The sequence below is a fragment of the Ceratotherium simum genome, chromosome 15 (assembly GCF_057802395.1).
Source record: "Ceratotherium simum simum isolate JZ-2026a chromosome 15, ASM5780239v1, whole genome shotgun sequence".
NCBI lineage: Eukaryota > Metazoa > Chordata > Mammalia > Perissodactyla > Rhinocerotidae > Ceratotherium > Ceratotherium simum.
In genome coordinates, this window is record NC_141914.1 from 50,885,828 (window position 1) to 50,900,193 (window position 14,366).

Sequence of the window (14,366 nt, forward strand, 5' to 3'; positions counted from 1 at the left end):
AAATTACAATAGAAAAGACCAGTTAAAATGCTTTGAATTAGAAAGCATAATACAGAAAGAACTTTAAATATAGATGCTTTTATTTTTAATTATTTATTCTGTTAGGAGTAACCAAAGCAGAAAGTCTCTGTTAATAATATCTTAACCTAAAAAAACAACCTATTTCAGAAGCTTTCATGAACTACAACTTGATATATCTTAAATTTAAACAAGTTAATGTTGCCTAGGAATTAAAAGAGCCAAGAGAACCCATTAATGGTTATCAATTTTTCTCCATGCTTTAGTTTAGTAATATTTATTACACTAGGAGAGAAGAGTGATGTCAAAATCCCCACCAGCAATTTTTTTTTTTTTTGCTGAGGAAGATTTGCCCTGAGCTAACATCCGTTGCCAATCTTACTCTTTTTGTAAGTGAGCCGCCCCCACAGCATGGGCACTGACAGACAACTGGTGTAGGTCTGTGCCCAGGAACTGAACCCAGGCTGCCAAAGCAGATTGCACTGAACTTAACCATTAAGCCACAGAGGCTGGCCCCCCAGCAGGAAATTTTAAAGAGGGAAAGTGAATATAAAATAGAGTGAAAAGTTAGGAAATATTTTATCTGTGAAGTGTGCTACAGACCCATAAAAGATCTGCTACAATGGCAAAACTCTGGCCTGGACAGAGAGGACAGCTCCTTCTCCAGTAGCTCTGTGAAGGCAGCCTACACAGCTTATCCACCTGCCACTGGAACGCCAATGATATATTCCTAGCTGAATCCTAACCTGAATTTTTCACTATTGCTTCAGGGTTCTACCTACTCCTTATATTTCCCCATCTTCCTATATAGTACATAGTCCCCACTCAACTCTATATACAAATACCCATAGTTAATTTTTCTTTTTCACCAAGTTTCATGAAGAGTCATAGAATTAAAAGTTTAGAACTATTTCCCTGAATTCAAAGCAAAAATTTACCACTGTTCCTTCTAAAGTTATGGATATGTGTAGAAACCACAAATGAAAATGAGTTGCCTACTATCTACAGCTAATAAATTATACCATATATCAAAAGCAATAACTTATGATCATACATAAGTTTTCATATTTAAATTACAGGCCAAAGATTTGATTCTTTCAATTCATCTCATTAATGGTAACCACTAGCTTAGACATTCAAAAGAAAATCCCACAACAATTCCTAAGAACACAGGTTGAAGTACTTAGAGGTGAAGTGTCATGTCAGTTACTTACTCTCAAAGGGTATAGCAAAAAAATAAATAAAAATAAAACAGGTGTATTTGTTATGGATATATATGTATGCATATGTGTGCACACATACAGAAACAGAGATAAAGCAAACACAAACAATGTTAATAATTGGTGAATCTAGGCAAAGGATATATGAGTATCTTTGTTTTCAATGTTGTTTCAACTTCTCCATAGGTTTGAAATTTCCAAAACTAAAAACCAGGAAGAAACATGACTTAAAATTAACTTAATTTTCCTTTCAAATGTGCAAGAGACCATTTTGTCAGTAAGTTGTAACTAAGAACTGCCTGATTTTGATATGGCAAAACTTAGTTTAGGCAGTTGCTAATATATTCTAAATTAGATTGAAGAATGGAAAAGAAATCAAGTGAATTAAAAGTTCTATTTCTGACTTCTTTTCACTTGTGCCACTGTATCATAAATAACTCTCTTCAAAGGTACGAAGTATATAGACACTCACTATCTTCTCCTGGACAGGGCATTCCAGGACGTTCTGGTACACAAGGGAATACTGAAAAAAAATAAACTAACATTAACACAGCATATTTAAAACATACATATTACATACAAATTTTAAATTCAAATATCAAAAAAAATGACCCCGGGGGGCCAGCCCGGTGGCAAGGTGGTTAAGCCCGTGCGCTCTGCTTTGGTGGCCCAGGGTTCGCAGGTTCAAATCCTGGGCGCGGACGGACGCACCGCTTGTCAAGCCATGCTGTGGCGGCATCCCATATAAAGCAGAGGAAGATGGACACGGATGTTAGCCCAGGGCCAGTCTTCCTCAGCAAAAAAGAGGAGGATTGGCATCAGATGTTAGCTCAGGGCTGATCTTCCTCACAAAAAAAAAAAAAAAATGACCCAAATTCAACATGACCCTCTCTTGACACAAGATACTTAGCATATGGTCAGTATTACTTTTTGAAGGATCCACTTTACCAAAGCTATATGAAAGAAGTTTTTATGAAAGTGAACATCCATAAACAATGCATTAGAAGCTCAAATTACTCATTCCACTCCCTGTTACATCACTAATCGATTTTCTTTTGCCCTTAGAGACATCATTAACTATCTCTTTAAATCCTTGTTGTAGTAACAAGTTTGCTACAATGAAGAAGTAAAATTAAATTACAAAAAGGAATACAAAAATGAACATAGCGGGCCGGCCCTGTGGCTTGGTGGTTAAGTGCGCGCGCTGCAATGCTGGTGGCCCGGGTTCGGATCCTGGGTGCGCATCGAGGCACCACTTCTCCGTCCATCCTGAGGCCGAGTCCCACATGCAGCAACTAGAAGGATGTGCAGCTGTGACATACAACTATCTACTTTGTATGTCAAAGTAGGGGCTTTGGGGGGAAAAAATAAAATAAATAAAATCTTTAAAAAAAAAAAAAAAAAAAATGAACATAAACCATTACAGTATTTAAAAGATGTATACTAACTTTAGGAATAAATGAACACCAGAAACAGTACCCAAATCCAAAAATGTAAGTTTTATCTTCGAAACTATAAATTTACAAACATGCTATTATAAAGAGACAGACTATAAAGAAATAGTACGTTAATGAACATCTAGTCAACTATTTGTATTTTGTGATGTACAAAAGGACATGGTTTAATAAAGAGCACAGAGCACGAGAACACAGTTCCTAATACATTTTTAAAAGTTGAATATAAGCTAACTTCTGAAAATGGATCTGTGATATGGTACAAAAAGCAATAAAACTTAAAACAAACTGAGTGTTTAATACTATCGGTCAAGCATTTCTTAAACATTCCTTGTAGTTCTACTTTAGAAAGAGATGACAAAAAAAAAGGGATGACTTCTCAAGTTCTGCTAGGATCTCAACAAATCAGATTCTGGATCCCCTGGGAGTCACTATGCCAAATTCTGAAGGTAGAAAAAAATCAAACTACTGTTTTTTAAAAAACACACTTAAGGAAAAGTATAATGGAATAATAACAAGGTACTGAAACAATTCATTATACTTAGGGGAGCCTTATATTTGTTTCAAGTTTTAAAGAGTTCCCTAGGACTAGTCTCCTAAAGCTCCCAAAAATGTTACATAAAATATTGCCAATGTATTGTAATTAAATGCAGTATACTAAGTGGGCTCTACATGACCTAAAAAATTTGAGGGGTAGCATGACAGAATGAAAAGAACATAGGTTTGGAATCAGAATATCTAGATTGACAACCCAGGTCTACAATGTACCAGTTACATGATGGCTGAGTTTAGGTCTCTTCTACACCACTATCCACCTCTCATAACGTCTGTAATAACTATGGAAATAGTTTCAGTGCTAACCCTTAAACAAAAGAGAGGACATTTAAGATATCTTTGGAGATCATTATTTGCATATATTACAAGACTGCAAGGGGATGGCCTTAGGGTCTACTAGGTTCTCAATTCTTAAATTCTATCCTATACTTTGCTGTGATACACTGAGAGATGATCACAGTTTAACATCCAAGAAGGCATACACAAATAACAAATTTCCCATGACTATAAGAAGCTGATTGATTTTATCTTCTCTAGCATTTGAGAAATTGCCAAGTAAAAACAATTACATAGCGATGAGGGATAGAGATTTAAAAAATGACATCAGGATTATGTGTTAAGAAGGTCAAGAATATACGGTTATTTAAAGAAAAAAAAACAATTCTAGAAGAGTAAGAAACGACTACTCCTTTACCATGAATCAAGAGTTCAGAATCCTTGTTTAGCTCATAAAGCCTAAAAGCTTCTTCTAACTCCAACTGCGATGATACTGTACACGGGTCTCCTAAAAAACATAAAAAGTAAAGTAAAACTCACTTCAAATCCTCTAAATGTGATGATCAGTAAACAATTTCCATCACATAAAATCTTGAGGAAAAACAATTACATATATACATAGAGAAATATCTGACAAGGACAAATCTTTAGATGTTTATTTAGACAATTCTATTCTTTAAAGTAACATAATTTCCATTTCTATTTCTACAAAATATTACATGAGGTTCATAGATACCAACCTTTATACATACAAAACCATTTAATTCTCAAAAATGTATATTCAAAATGTAGCAAACAGAATCTGCCCTGAGTACATTTTAGATTGTCACTGCAATATGACTAATAGCCAGGGACAAGATTTGTGTTACCTGTTTCTTTAAAAGAGGAAGTGGACGTGGTTTCACTGCCACAATATGGTCAGTAAGAGGTCTCCATGTAATCATTTTGTCAAAATTTTCCTTCACCTGAGAGACTACTCAGGCTCACAGAAAGGAAGCACACCTACCAAAGTACCCTGGTCTGAAGAGCAGTCCTATGTGAGCTACTTTTAAATGGAAATGCATTTGTTTTAGTAAACTTACACACAGAGAGGGAAAGGAAGAAAACACCTCCCTTAGTCAACCAGCCAAAGAACTGAGTCATCCCTGGCAATCACTGAGATGGCACATCTCCCTGTATGATGGCATTCCTCAACGAAAAAGTCATTTCGAACATAGTTGGGGCCTGAGCTGGGTCCTCCACACTGCCATTCTCTTGCTCATTCCTGTGGTTACACCAAATGATACCACACACTAGATGCCACCAACCCTGTCCCAAACCTCAGTCACTCTCAGCAGTGAATGCAGTCTACTACTTGAGAGAGAAAAACGAAGTCATGTCTTTCCCAGGCATCTCAAAGAAATGAGTGCTTCTGTTCTTTTCTCCAACTTGGCTGCTGACTCCCTACTTCCTTTTATCTTCTCCGGGGTTGTTCCATTATTCCTCCTCAGCTCCATTTTCATTTTTATTTTCCTCCCACTAGCTTTTCTCAGGCTAAGGCATGTTTGAGTCTCCCTCTCACAAATCTCTTTCCCACTCAGGTTGCCATTCCATTCATTCAGTAGCCACCTACCTGTCTCAAGAGTAAACTGTAGACTAAAACTGGAGGGGGTGTGTGAGAAGAAGGGGAAGAAAAAGGGGCAGGGTCTCTGATTTTTGACTTCATACTTCTCTTTTGTATTTTTTTAATCATAGGCTTATAATCTTTTAGATTTATTAGAAACAACTTTTCTTAATGTTAGGAGTGATCCCATCCTGCTTTTTCCATGTTCCTATCTTCCATGCATTTCTCAAAAGTCTGCTCTCATGTTTTAGTCCAAACACTCTACTAAAACTGCTGTATCTAAGGTCATGAAAAAGCTGCTGTAGTCAATGGCATCTCCTCTGTCTTTATTCTAGGTGCCCTCTCTATAGTACCTCACAAAGTTGCTCATTGACTATTTACAGAAACTCTGTGTCTAGGTTTCTAAAACACCATTCTCCTGGTTTACCAACTCTTCTTTTTAACTTTTTATTTTGGAAACTTTCACATATATTACAAAATCTTGTTTTACCTGCATGTCCCTCCCACTGTATTATTCTGAGTAAATCTCTATAACTCCAGATAAAAATTCTTTAATATAATCACAATACCATTAAAAACCTATAATAACTAACAAAAATTCAGTACAAAATACCCAAACATACCTATACACAAAAGAATGAAGTTGAACTTTTATTTAATACCATAAACAGGGCTGGCCCTGTGGCTTAGTGGTTAAGTGCACGCACTCCACTACTGGCGGCCCGGGTTCGGATCCCGGGCGCGCACCGATGCACCACTTGTCCGGCCCTGCTGAGGCCACGTCCCACATACAGCAACTAGAAGGATGTGCAACTATGACATACAACTATCTACTGGGGGCTTGGGGGAAAAAAAAAAAGAGGAGGATTGGCAATAGATGTTAGCTCAGAGCCAGCCTTCCTCAGCAAAAAAGAGGAGGATTCAGCAGGATATTAGCTCTGGGCTGATCTTCCTCACACACACACAAAAAAATACCATAAACAAAAATTAACTCAAAATGGATCAAAGACCTAAATGTAAGAGCTAAAACTACAAAATTCTTGCAAGAAAACATAGAGAGAGAGCTTCATGACATTGCATTTGGCAAATGATTTCTTGGATATGACACCAAAAGCAGGCAAAAAAAAAAAAAAAAGAGAAATTGGTCTACACCAAAATTAAAAACTTTTGTGCATCAAAGAACACTATCAATACAGTGAAGACAACCTATGGATGAAAATATTTGCAACTCATACATCTGATAAGGGATTAATATCTAGAATATATAAAGAACTCCTACAATTCAATAATGATGACAAAAAAAAAAAACACCCAGTTAAAAAAAATGAGCAAAGGACATTTCCCCAAAGAAGATATACAAATGGCCAATAAGCACATGAAAAGATGTTCGACATCATAATGATTAGGAAGATGCAAATCAATGAGATACCACTTTATCCCATAAGGATGGCTATTATAAAACAAACAAAAAGACCCCAGAAAATAAAAAGCATTAGCAAGAATGTGGAGAAATTGGAACTCTTGTGCACTGATGGTGGGAATGTAAAATGGTGCAGCCACCTCAAAAAATAAAACATAGAATTACCATACGATCCAGCAATTCCACTTCTGTATTTATATCCAAAAGAATTGAAAGCCGAGACTCTAACAGATATTTGTACACATATGTTCACAGCAGCATTATTCACAACAGTCAAAAGGTGGAAGCAACCCAAGCACCCAAAAATAGATGAATGGATAAACAAAATGTGGTATATACATACAAAGGAATATTATTCAGCCTTCAAAAGGAAGGAAATTCTGACACATGCTACAACATGGATGAACCTTGAAGACATTATGGTAAGTGAAATAAGCCAGTCACAAAAGGGCAAATACTACATGATTCTATTTACAAGAGGTACTTAGAGTAGTCAAATTCATAGAAACAGAAAGTAGAATGGTGGGGAAATCAGGAGTTGTTTAACGGGTATAGAGTTTCAGTTTGGGAAGATGAAAAAGTTCTGGAATGTGCACCTGGACTGGCTCTGTCACTACAGTAACTAAGAAAAAGCCACAAAGTGGTGCTGTGCCAGTTCTAGGCTTCAGCCTGAAAAAGGTCTGGCACTTTTTACTTTTTGTGCTTTTGGAAGCCCTGAGCTGCCATGCAAGAGGTTCGGTTACCTCTGTTGTAGAGACAATGAGGAGAAACCAGAGAGAGAGCAGAAGCCCTGAGACTACACAGAGAGGGAGAGAGAACCAACTGTGCCAGCATCCCAGGTGAGCCTTCACATGACTCCAGACCCAGCTGCCACCTGATTGCCATTGCATGTGAGACCAGCAGAGCCAGTCACCTCACAGAAGTGTGAGAGATTATAAAATAAAATGGTAGGGCCGGGCCCGTGGCTTAGCGGTTGGGTGCGCGCGCTCCGCTGCTGGTGGCCCGGGTTCGGATCCCGGGCACGCACTGACGCACCGCTTCTCCGGCCATGCTGAGGCCGTGTCCCACATACAGCAACTAGAAGGATGTGCAGCTATGACATACAACTATCTACTGGCGCTTTGGGGGAAAAAATAAAAAAATAATAAAAAAAAAAAAGGTAGGGTTTTTTTACAGCTACTAAGCTTCGAGGTGATTTGTTATGTAACAAACACCTTCCTACCATCCTTCAAGTTGAATCCTGAAATTCTGGTAATCATAAAGACCCAGGACAAATGCTACCTATTCTGAAAAGCCTTACCTAAGGAGGTAATATTTCACATTTTCAAAAAAATGCTAAATATAATCTACTAATTTTTTAACAACAGCTTTATTAAGATATAATTCACATAGCATTCAATTTACGCAAAGTGTACAATTCAGTGGTTGAAAGTATGTTCACAGAGCTGTGCAACTATCGCCGTAATCAGTTTAAGAACATTTTCATTACCTCCCTCTCAAAAAAACCCCTTGCCTATCAGCAGTCACTCCCCTCGTCCCCTCAACCTCTCCTCCCACTGCCAGACCCAGGCAACCACTGATCTACTTTCAGTTTCTATAGATTTGCCTTTTCTGGACATTTCATATAAATCAAGTCATACAATATGTGGTCTTTTATGTCTGGCTTTTTTTGCTTAGAATGTTCTCAACGTTCATCCATGCTGTAGTATGTATTAGTATTTCAGTCCTTTTTATTAGTGAATAATATAGTAAATATTCTTGAATGAAATATTTGTGTTTGAGTAACTTTTCATAATTTCCTAGAAGTAGAACTGATTGGTTCAAAATATGCCCATTTAGAATTTTAACAATTATTCCAATTGAAAGTAACTCCAAAAAGGTTATGACATATACATTCAACCAACAGTTTATCTTTGCTAATTCTCTATAGGTAATTATTAAATTTTAAATACTTTCTAATCTGATAGGTGAAAACTGATGTCTTATTTTTAAATCTTTGTTTCTTTAATTATTAGTGATCCTTGAGTTTTTTTGTCATTTATGAATTAGCTATTTGCACCTCTTTAAGTAGATTTTTCATCTGTTTTTGACAATTATTTTATATTAGAAATAGCAATCCTTTGCCAATGTTACAAATATTTTCTCTCAGTTGCTACTATTCTTATATCTGTGATTATGGTGTTTTTGTTTTTGTTTTGTTTTTTATAATTTTTATTTATTTATTTTTCCCCCAAAGCCCCAATAGATAGTTGTATGTCATAGCTGCACATCCTTCTAGTTGCTGTATGTGGGACGAGGCCTCAGCATGGCCGGAGAAGTGGTGTGTCAGTGCGTGCCCGGGATCCGAACTCGGGCCACCAGCAGCGGAGCGCGTGCACTTAACCACTAAGCCATGGGGCCGGCCCGATTATGGTGTTTTTTGACATATAGAATTAGGAAAAACCTTTCCTCTTTACATTCACTTTTTCAGAATTTTCCTGTTTATTCTTGAGCATTTATTTTCCAGATGAAACTGTCAATTTTTAACAAATCCTATTAGAATTTTTTGGAGGTGATTGTGTTCTTTATAGATTGCTCTGTAGGGAGTTCACACTTTACATGTTGCTTCTTCCCAACCCCATTCATTCGAGTTTTGTTTATGACATCCATTTTTTTTTTTTTTTAGTTTTCTTTATATGGTTTCTACACATTTCTTCAAAGTTTATTTCTAGATTTAAAAAAAATTTTTTTCTTCCAATATACTTTCTCACTGAGTATTATCTATACAAAGGAAAGCTATTGGTTCTCTCATAGACTCACTTTGTAACTGTCTTAGTGTTGTTACCTTAAGAGGCTAGATGAAAAATAGTGAGGTCAATATGATTCCACCAGATTGCACAGATATACTATTTTTGGATCAACACACAGTACACTGATAATAACAAGTGTTGGTGAGGATGTAGAGAAACTGGAAACTCATATACTGCTGATGGGCATACAAAATGGTGCTGCTGCTTTGGAAAACAGTCTAGTAGCTCCTAAAAAGGTTAAACATAGGTACCATATGACCCAGCAACTCCACTTCTAGGTATATACCAAAGAGAAATGAAAACATATGTCCACACAGAGAGCTGTAACCAAATGTTCACAGCAGCATTATTCGTAATAGCCAAAAGTGGAAATAGTCCGTGAATATACTAAAAACCAATGAATTGTACACTTTAAATGATAAATTATATCACAATAAAGCTGTTTAAAAAAAAAGAATGCTGGGGCCAGCTCGGTGGCGCAGCGGTTAAGTGCACACGCTCCGCTTCTGCCACCTGGGGTTCGCAGGTTTGGATCCCGGGTGCGCCCCGACGCACTGCTTCTCAAGCCGTGCTGTGGCAGCGTCCCACGTAAAGTAGAGGAAGATGGGCACAGATGTTAGCCCAGGGCCAATCTTCCTCACCAAAAAAGAGGAGGATTGGCATCAGATGTTAGCTCAGGGCTGATCTTCGTCACACACACACACACACAAAAAAAAAAACTGGGCCGGCCCCATGGCTTAGCGGTTAGGTGCGCGCGCTCCACTGCTGGCGGCCTGGGTTCGGATCCCGGGCGCACACCGAAGCACCGCTTCTCCGGCCATGCTGAGGCCCACATACAGCAACTAGAAGGATGTGCAACCATGACATACAACTATCTACTGGGGCTTTGGGGGAAAAAAATAAATAAATAAAATTATAAAAAAAAAAAAAAAGAATGCTTACGGCAGCATTTTTATAAAAGTGAGTCTGATAACTAAGTAACATTCTTAGGGGCCGGCCCCATGGCTTAGCGGTTAAGTGCGCATGCTCCACTACTGGCGGCCCAGGTTCGGATCCCGGGCGCACAGTGACGCACTGCTTCTCCGGCCATGCTGAGGCAGCATCCCACATACAGCAACTAGAAGGATGTGCAACTATGACATACAACTATCTACTGGGGCTTTGGGGATAAAAAGAGAAAAAAAGGAGGAGAATTGGCAATAGATGTTAGCTTAGGGCCAGTCTTCCTCAGCAAAAAGAGGAGAATTGGCATGGATGTTAGCTCAGGGCTGATCTTCCTCACAAAAAAAAACACATAACATTCTCGTCCAAAAGCAAAGTTTTATCTTGCCTCAAAGAAATAAAGTAATTCAGGGCCGGCCCCGTGGCTTAGCGGTTAAGTGCATGCGCTCTGCTGCTGGCAGCCCGGGTTCGGATCCCAGGCGCGCACCCACGCGCCGCTTCTCCAGCCATGCTGGGGCCACGTCCCACATACAGCAACTAGAAGGCTGTGCAGCTATGACATACAACTATCTACTGGGGCTTTGGGGGGGAAAAAAATAAATAAATAAATAAAATTAAAAGTAAATTAAAAAAAAAGATAAATTCATTTACACAGACTCACTTTTTCAGTTATGCAAATTTCTCCCATTTTGCCACATACACGAAAGTGAATATAATTACATTTCATTTTTGACATAGGTTTAAAAAAACAACTTTTGCTTCTACAAAAGTATATTTAAGTGTAAGCCAAGGTTAAAAACTGGAAAGCAACATAAAAAATAATGAAAATTTCACACTTCAGTAAGTGTGCAAATTATTATTCCAGTTAGAAAAACAAGCCAGGGGCCGGTCCAGTGGCATAGCGGTTAAGTTCGTGCTCCGCTTCAGCGGCCCGGGGTTCTCCGGTTCGGATCCTGGGAGCTGACCCACTCACTGCTCATCAAGCCATGCTGAGGTGGCATCCCACATAGAAGAGCTACAACTCTACAACTATGATACACAACTGTGTACTGAGGCTTTAGGGAGAAAAAAGAAAAAGAAGAAGATTGGCCACAGATGCTAGCGCAGGGTCAATCTTCCTCAAAAAATAAATAAATAAAAAATAAAATGAAAAAAAGAAAAATGAGCCAGTTGACTAAACTAATTATCAACAATGAAATATTGGAAGAATTCTAGAAATAGAATGAATCTGAAATATAATTAACACTTCATTTCCAATTTTCCAGGTGAGGAAACTGAGGGCATGCTGGCAAATACATTTAAGTTCACCTCAGATTGTTTTTTAAACTATGAGAAATATATACATCATTTATATGTATACATATGTATGCAAGTGTACATATGTATTTCTCCCTCTCTCTCATGCACACACACATGAATGCACCAATGGATGCCTTATAAGCATCCTTTTTTTTTTTTTTTTTTTTTTTTTTAAAGATTTTTTTTTTTTTTTTATTCAGTTTTTTCCCCCCAAAGCCCCAGTAGATAGTTGTATGTCATAGGTTCACATCCTTCTAGTTGCTGTACGTGGGACTCGGCCTCGCGTTGGACGGAGAAGTGGTGCCTCGGGGCGCTCCCGGGATCCGAACCCGGGCCGTCAGCATCAGAGCGCGCGCACTTAACCACTAAGCCACGGAGCCGGCCCTATAAGCATCCTTATTTTTAAAAAATTTAAATATTAAATCCAATTTTCCCTAGACTCACTGCCTGATTTTGATGTTCTAATGGGGTATTTCTACAAATTTTTCCAAAAAACCTAAAAAAACTGAACCAAATTCAACACCCAGCAAACTGTGATTTCCACAATTCAAGTGACTTCTGCAGTTAGGGTGATTTCACTGTTGTAGTCAATGAATCAAAAAACCCAAACCCTGGGGGCCGGCCCGGTGGCACAGCGGCTAAGTGTGTGCGCTCCGTGTTGGCGGCCCGGGGTTTGCAGGTTCGGATCCTGGGCACAGACCAACGCACCACTTGTCAAGCCATGCTGTGGCGGCGTCCCATATAAAGTAGAGGAAGATGGGCACAGATGTTAGCCCAGGGCCAATTTTCCTCAGCAAAAAAAGAGGAGGATTGGCAACGGATGTTAGCTCAGGGCTAACTTTCCTCACAAAAAAACAAAAACAAACAAACCAACCAACCCCAAACCTTAACCACCTCACTTTCTGAGCAACCTCAGGTAAATCACTTCTTTAAGATGGCCCCTGATTTCCTTAATCACAGAAAAAAGAAGAGATGAGACAAAAATTGATCAAATACTATCTGTAATGGACTGGGAGTACCTTAACAAAAAGGTACTTCAGAAATAAACACAAAATAGCACAAAAGAAACATTCAAAATACATATAAAATGAACAACTAAATTAAGAAAAGATCATCAAAAAGATTACAAGGCTCTATGAAAAATAAACACAATTATGCATCAGGATGACAGGATTATGGATGTGGTTTCTGAAGTCTTCTTTCCTGTTTAAAGTTGACTTAATACTGAATTCTTAATTAGCATTTACAAAATGTTAAAAGGTCTAGAAAAATCTTTAAGGAGTTGTGTGCCTTAGAGAAAGATGTCATATTCTCAACTCATATCAACCTTTATTAGATAGCTACATGCTCCTGGAACAAAACAAAAAATCAGCCAGAGATTACAACACTCTATGTAATAGATATAAATGTTATATAAATAAGTTATGTTCTTAGGAAATGCCTGAGTCAGGCCTTTAAAAAGGAGCATCAAAAATCTCTCACAGAGGTGCCCTGTACTACTTCATACCCAACTCTCTCCCGGGCTCCAGATTCCATCTCTCTTGTGTGACTTTAGCAAAATTACTTCTTTGAGCTCCAATTTTCTCCTACATAAACAGAAAGCTATTACCTATATTGCAAGGATGATGGGAAAATTAAAGATCACATATTTAAAGTGCCTTATAGTACTGCTTGGTCCATTATAAGTGTGGCTTTATTATTGCACTTTGATAAAAAGCCATGAATGAAATTAACTGTTAAAGGGTACCATTATAATCATATTTTGAAAAATCAATTTTTCGCTCTTGCTAAACATTGTCATTTTGTCAGAATGGTATCTGCTTGCCATTGGTTGAAAAATAGGCCAGGTCAAGTACCTGCTTTCAGTATGTACCTAGAGATTGATACTTTTGAATAACCACAAGGAAGTGTGAAAATAAGAGTTAATCACTCACGTTACGTATGTTCAAACCTATTTTGTTTTTATTGGACTGAATGTCCTTGGTTCAAGTATTTCCTTTTTTGGGCCAACTGTTTAATGCCTGATAAAGCAGGACACATAACTCAGAAGGAAAACATTCCATGCAGAGTCGTCACGAAACAAAGATGAGAGGAAAAGCTATTTCTCAAAGCCCACTCTATTACTAAAGTCTGAATTCACATCCTAAAACAGGCATACACCCAGAGTGAGATCTGTTCAGTTCAATGAATTTCCAGGCAATGAAACCTGTATATTAACCAGCAGGCCTGGTCTTTTTTCAGTGTATCTACATTTTCTTTTCACCTATAAAAAAGAAAGAAGCAAATTACAGCAGTGGACCTCACAGTGTTTGGTAAATATGCAAGATCCAATTATTTATGAGATAACCTGACAAGATGCAGAACATGAAACACATATATAACACTAGTTATATTTGGTATTTCGGCACATGGGTGAATTCAGTGCCCTACATTTGAAAAAATCAACACAGCCTAAAACCAAAGTTGGCAATCTTTAACGTTTGCCTGAGACAGCACCACCACACTCCTCTCCCTGATGTCTGAGTCAGCCATAGATTTACAGACTCACTCTCTGTTCCCACCAGGACCTTCCCACTATCAACCTGCCTCTGGATACTAGGTTCAGAACACAATATACCACTTGTGCAAGTCACTGCACTCCCTACTCCACAGGGTTGCATTGCTTAAATATAGATTTGCAAAGATTTTCCAAGAATGCTATGGTGTTTAGGTGGTATCCTTTCAATGTTAGGCCCAATCACAACACTAATGGATTTCTGGCTTCTTGCTTCCTTTTTCTGGGAGGTGTAA

The 14,366-nt window shown here is 38.1% G+C and overlaps 1 protein-coding gene across 1 annotated transcript in view; it reads right to left on the reverse strand.

Moving 5' to 3' along the window:
• The window catches only part of PRKCI (protein kinase C iota), a 71,162-nt gene that overhangs the window by 35,651 nt on the left and 21,145 nt on the right, over window positions 1-14,366 (reverse strand). The window contains exons 3-4 of the mRNA XM_004424754.2: window positions 3,942-4,031; window positions 1,711-1,761 (exon numbers count right to left, since the gene is read on the reverse strand). Of these exons, the coding sequence (XP_004424811.1) occupies window positions 1,711-1,761; window positions 3,942-4,031 (141 nt within the window). The remainder of the gene's footprint in view (window positions 1-1,710; window positions 1,762-3,941; window positions 4,032-14,366) is intronic.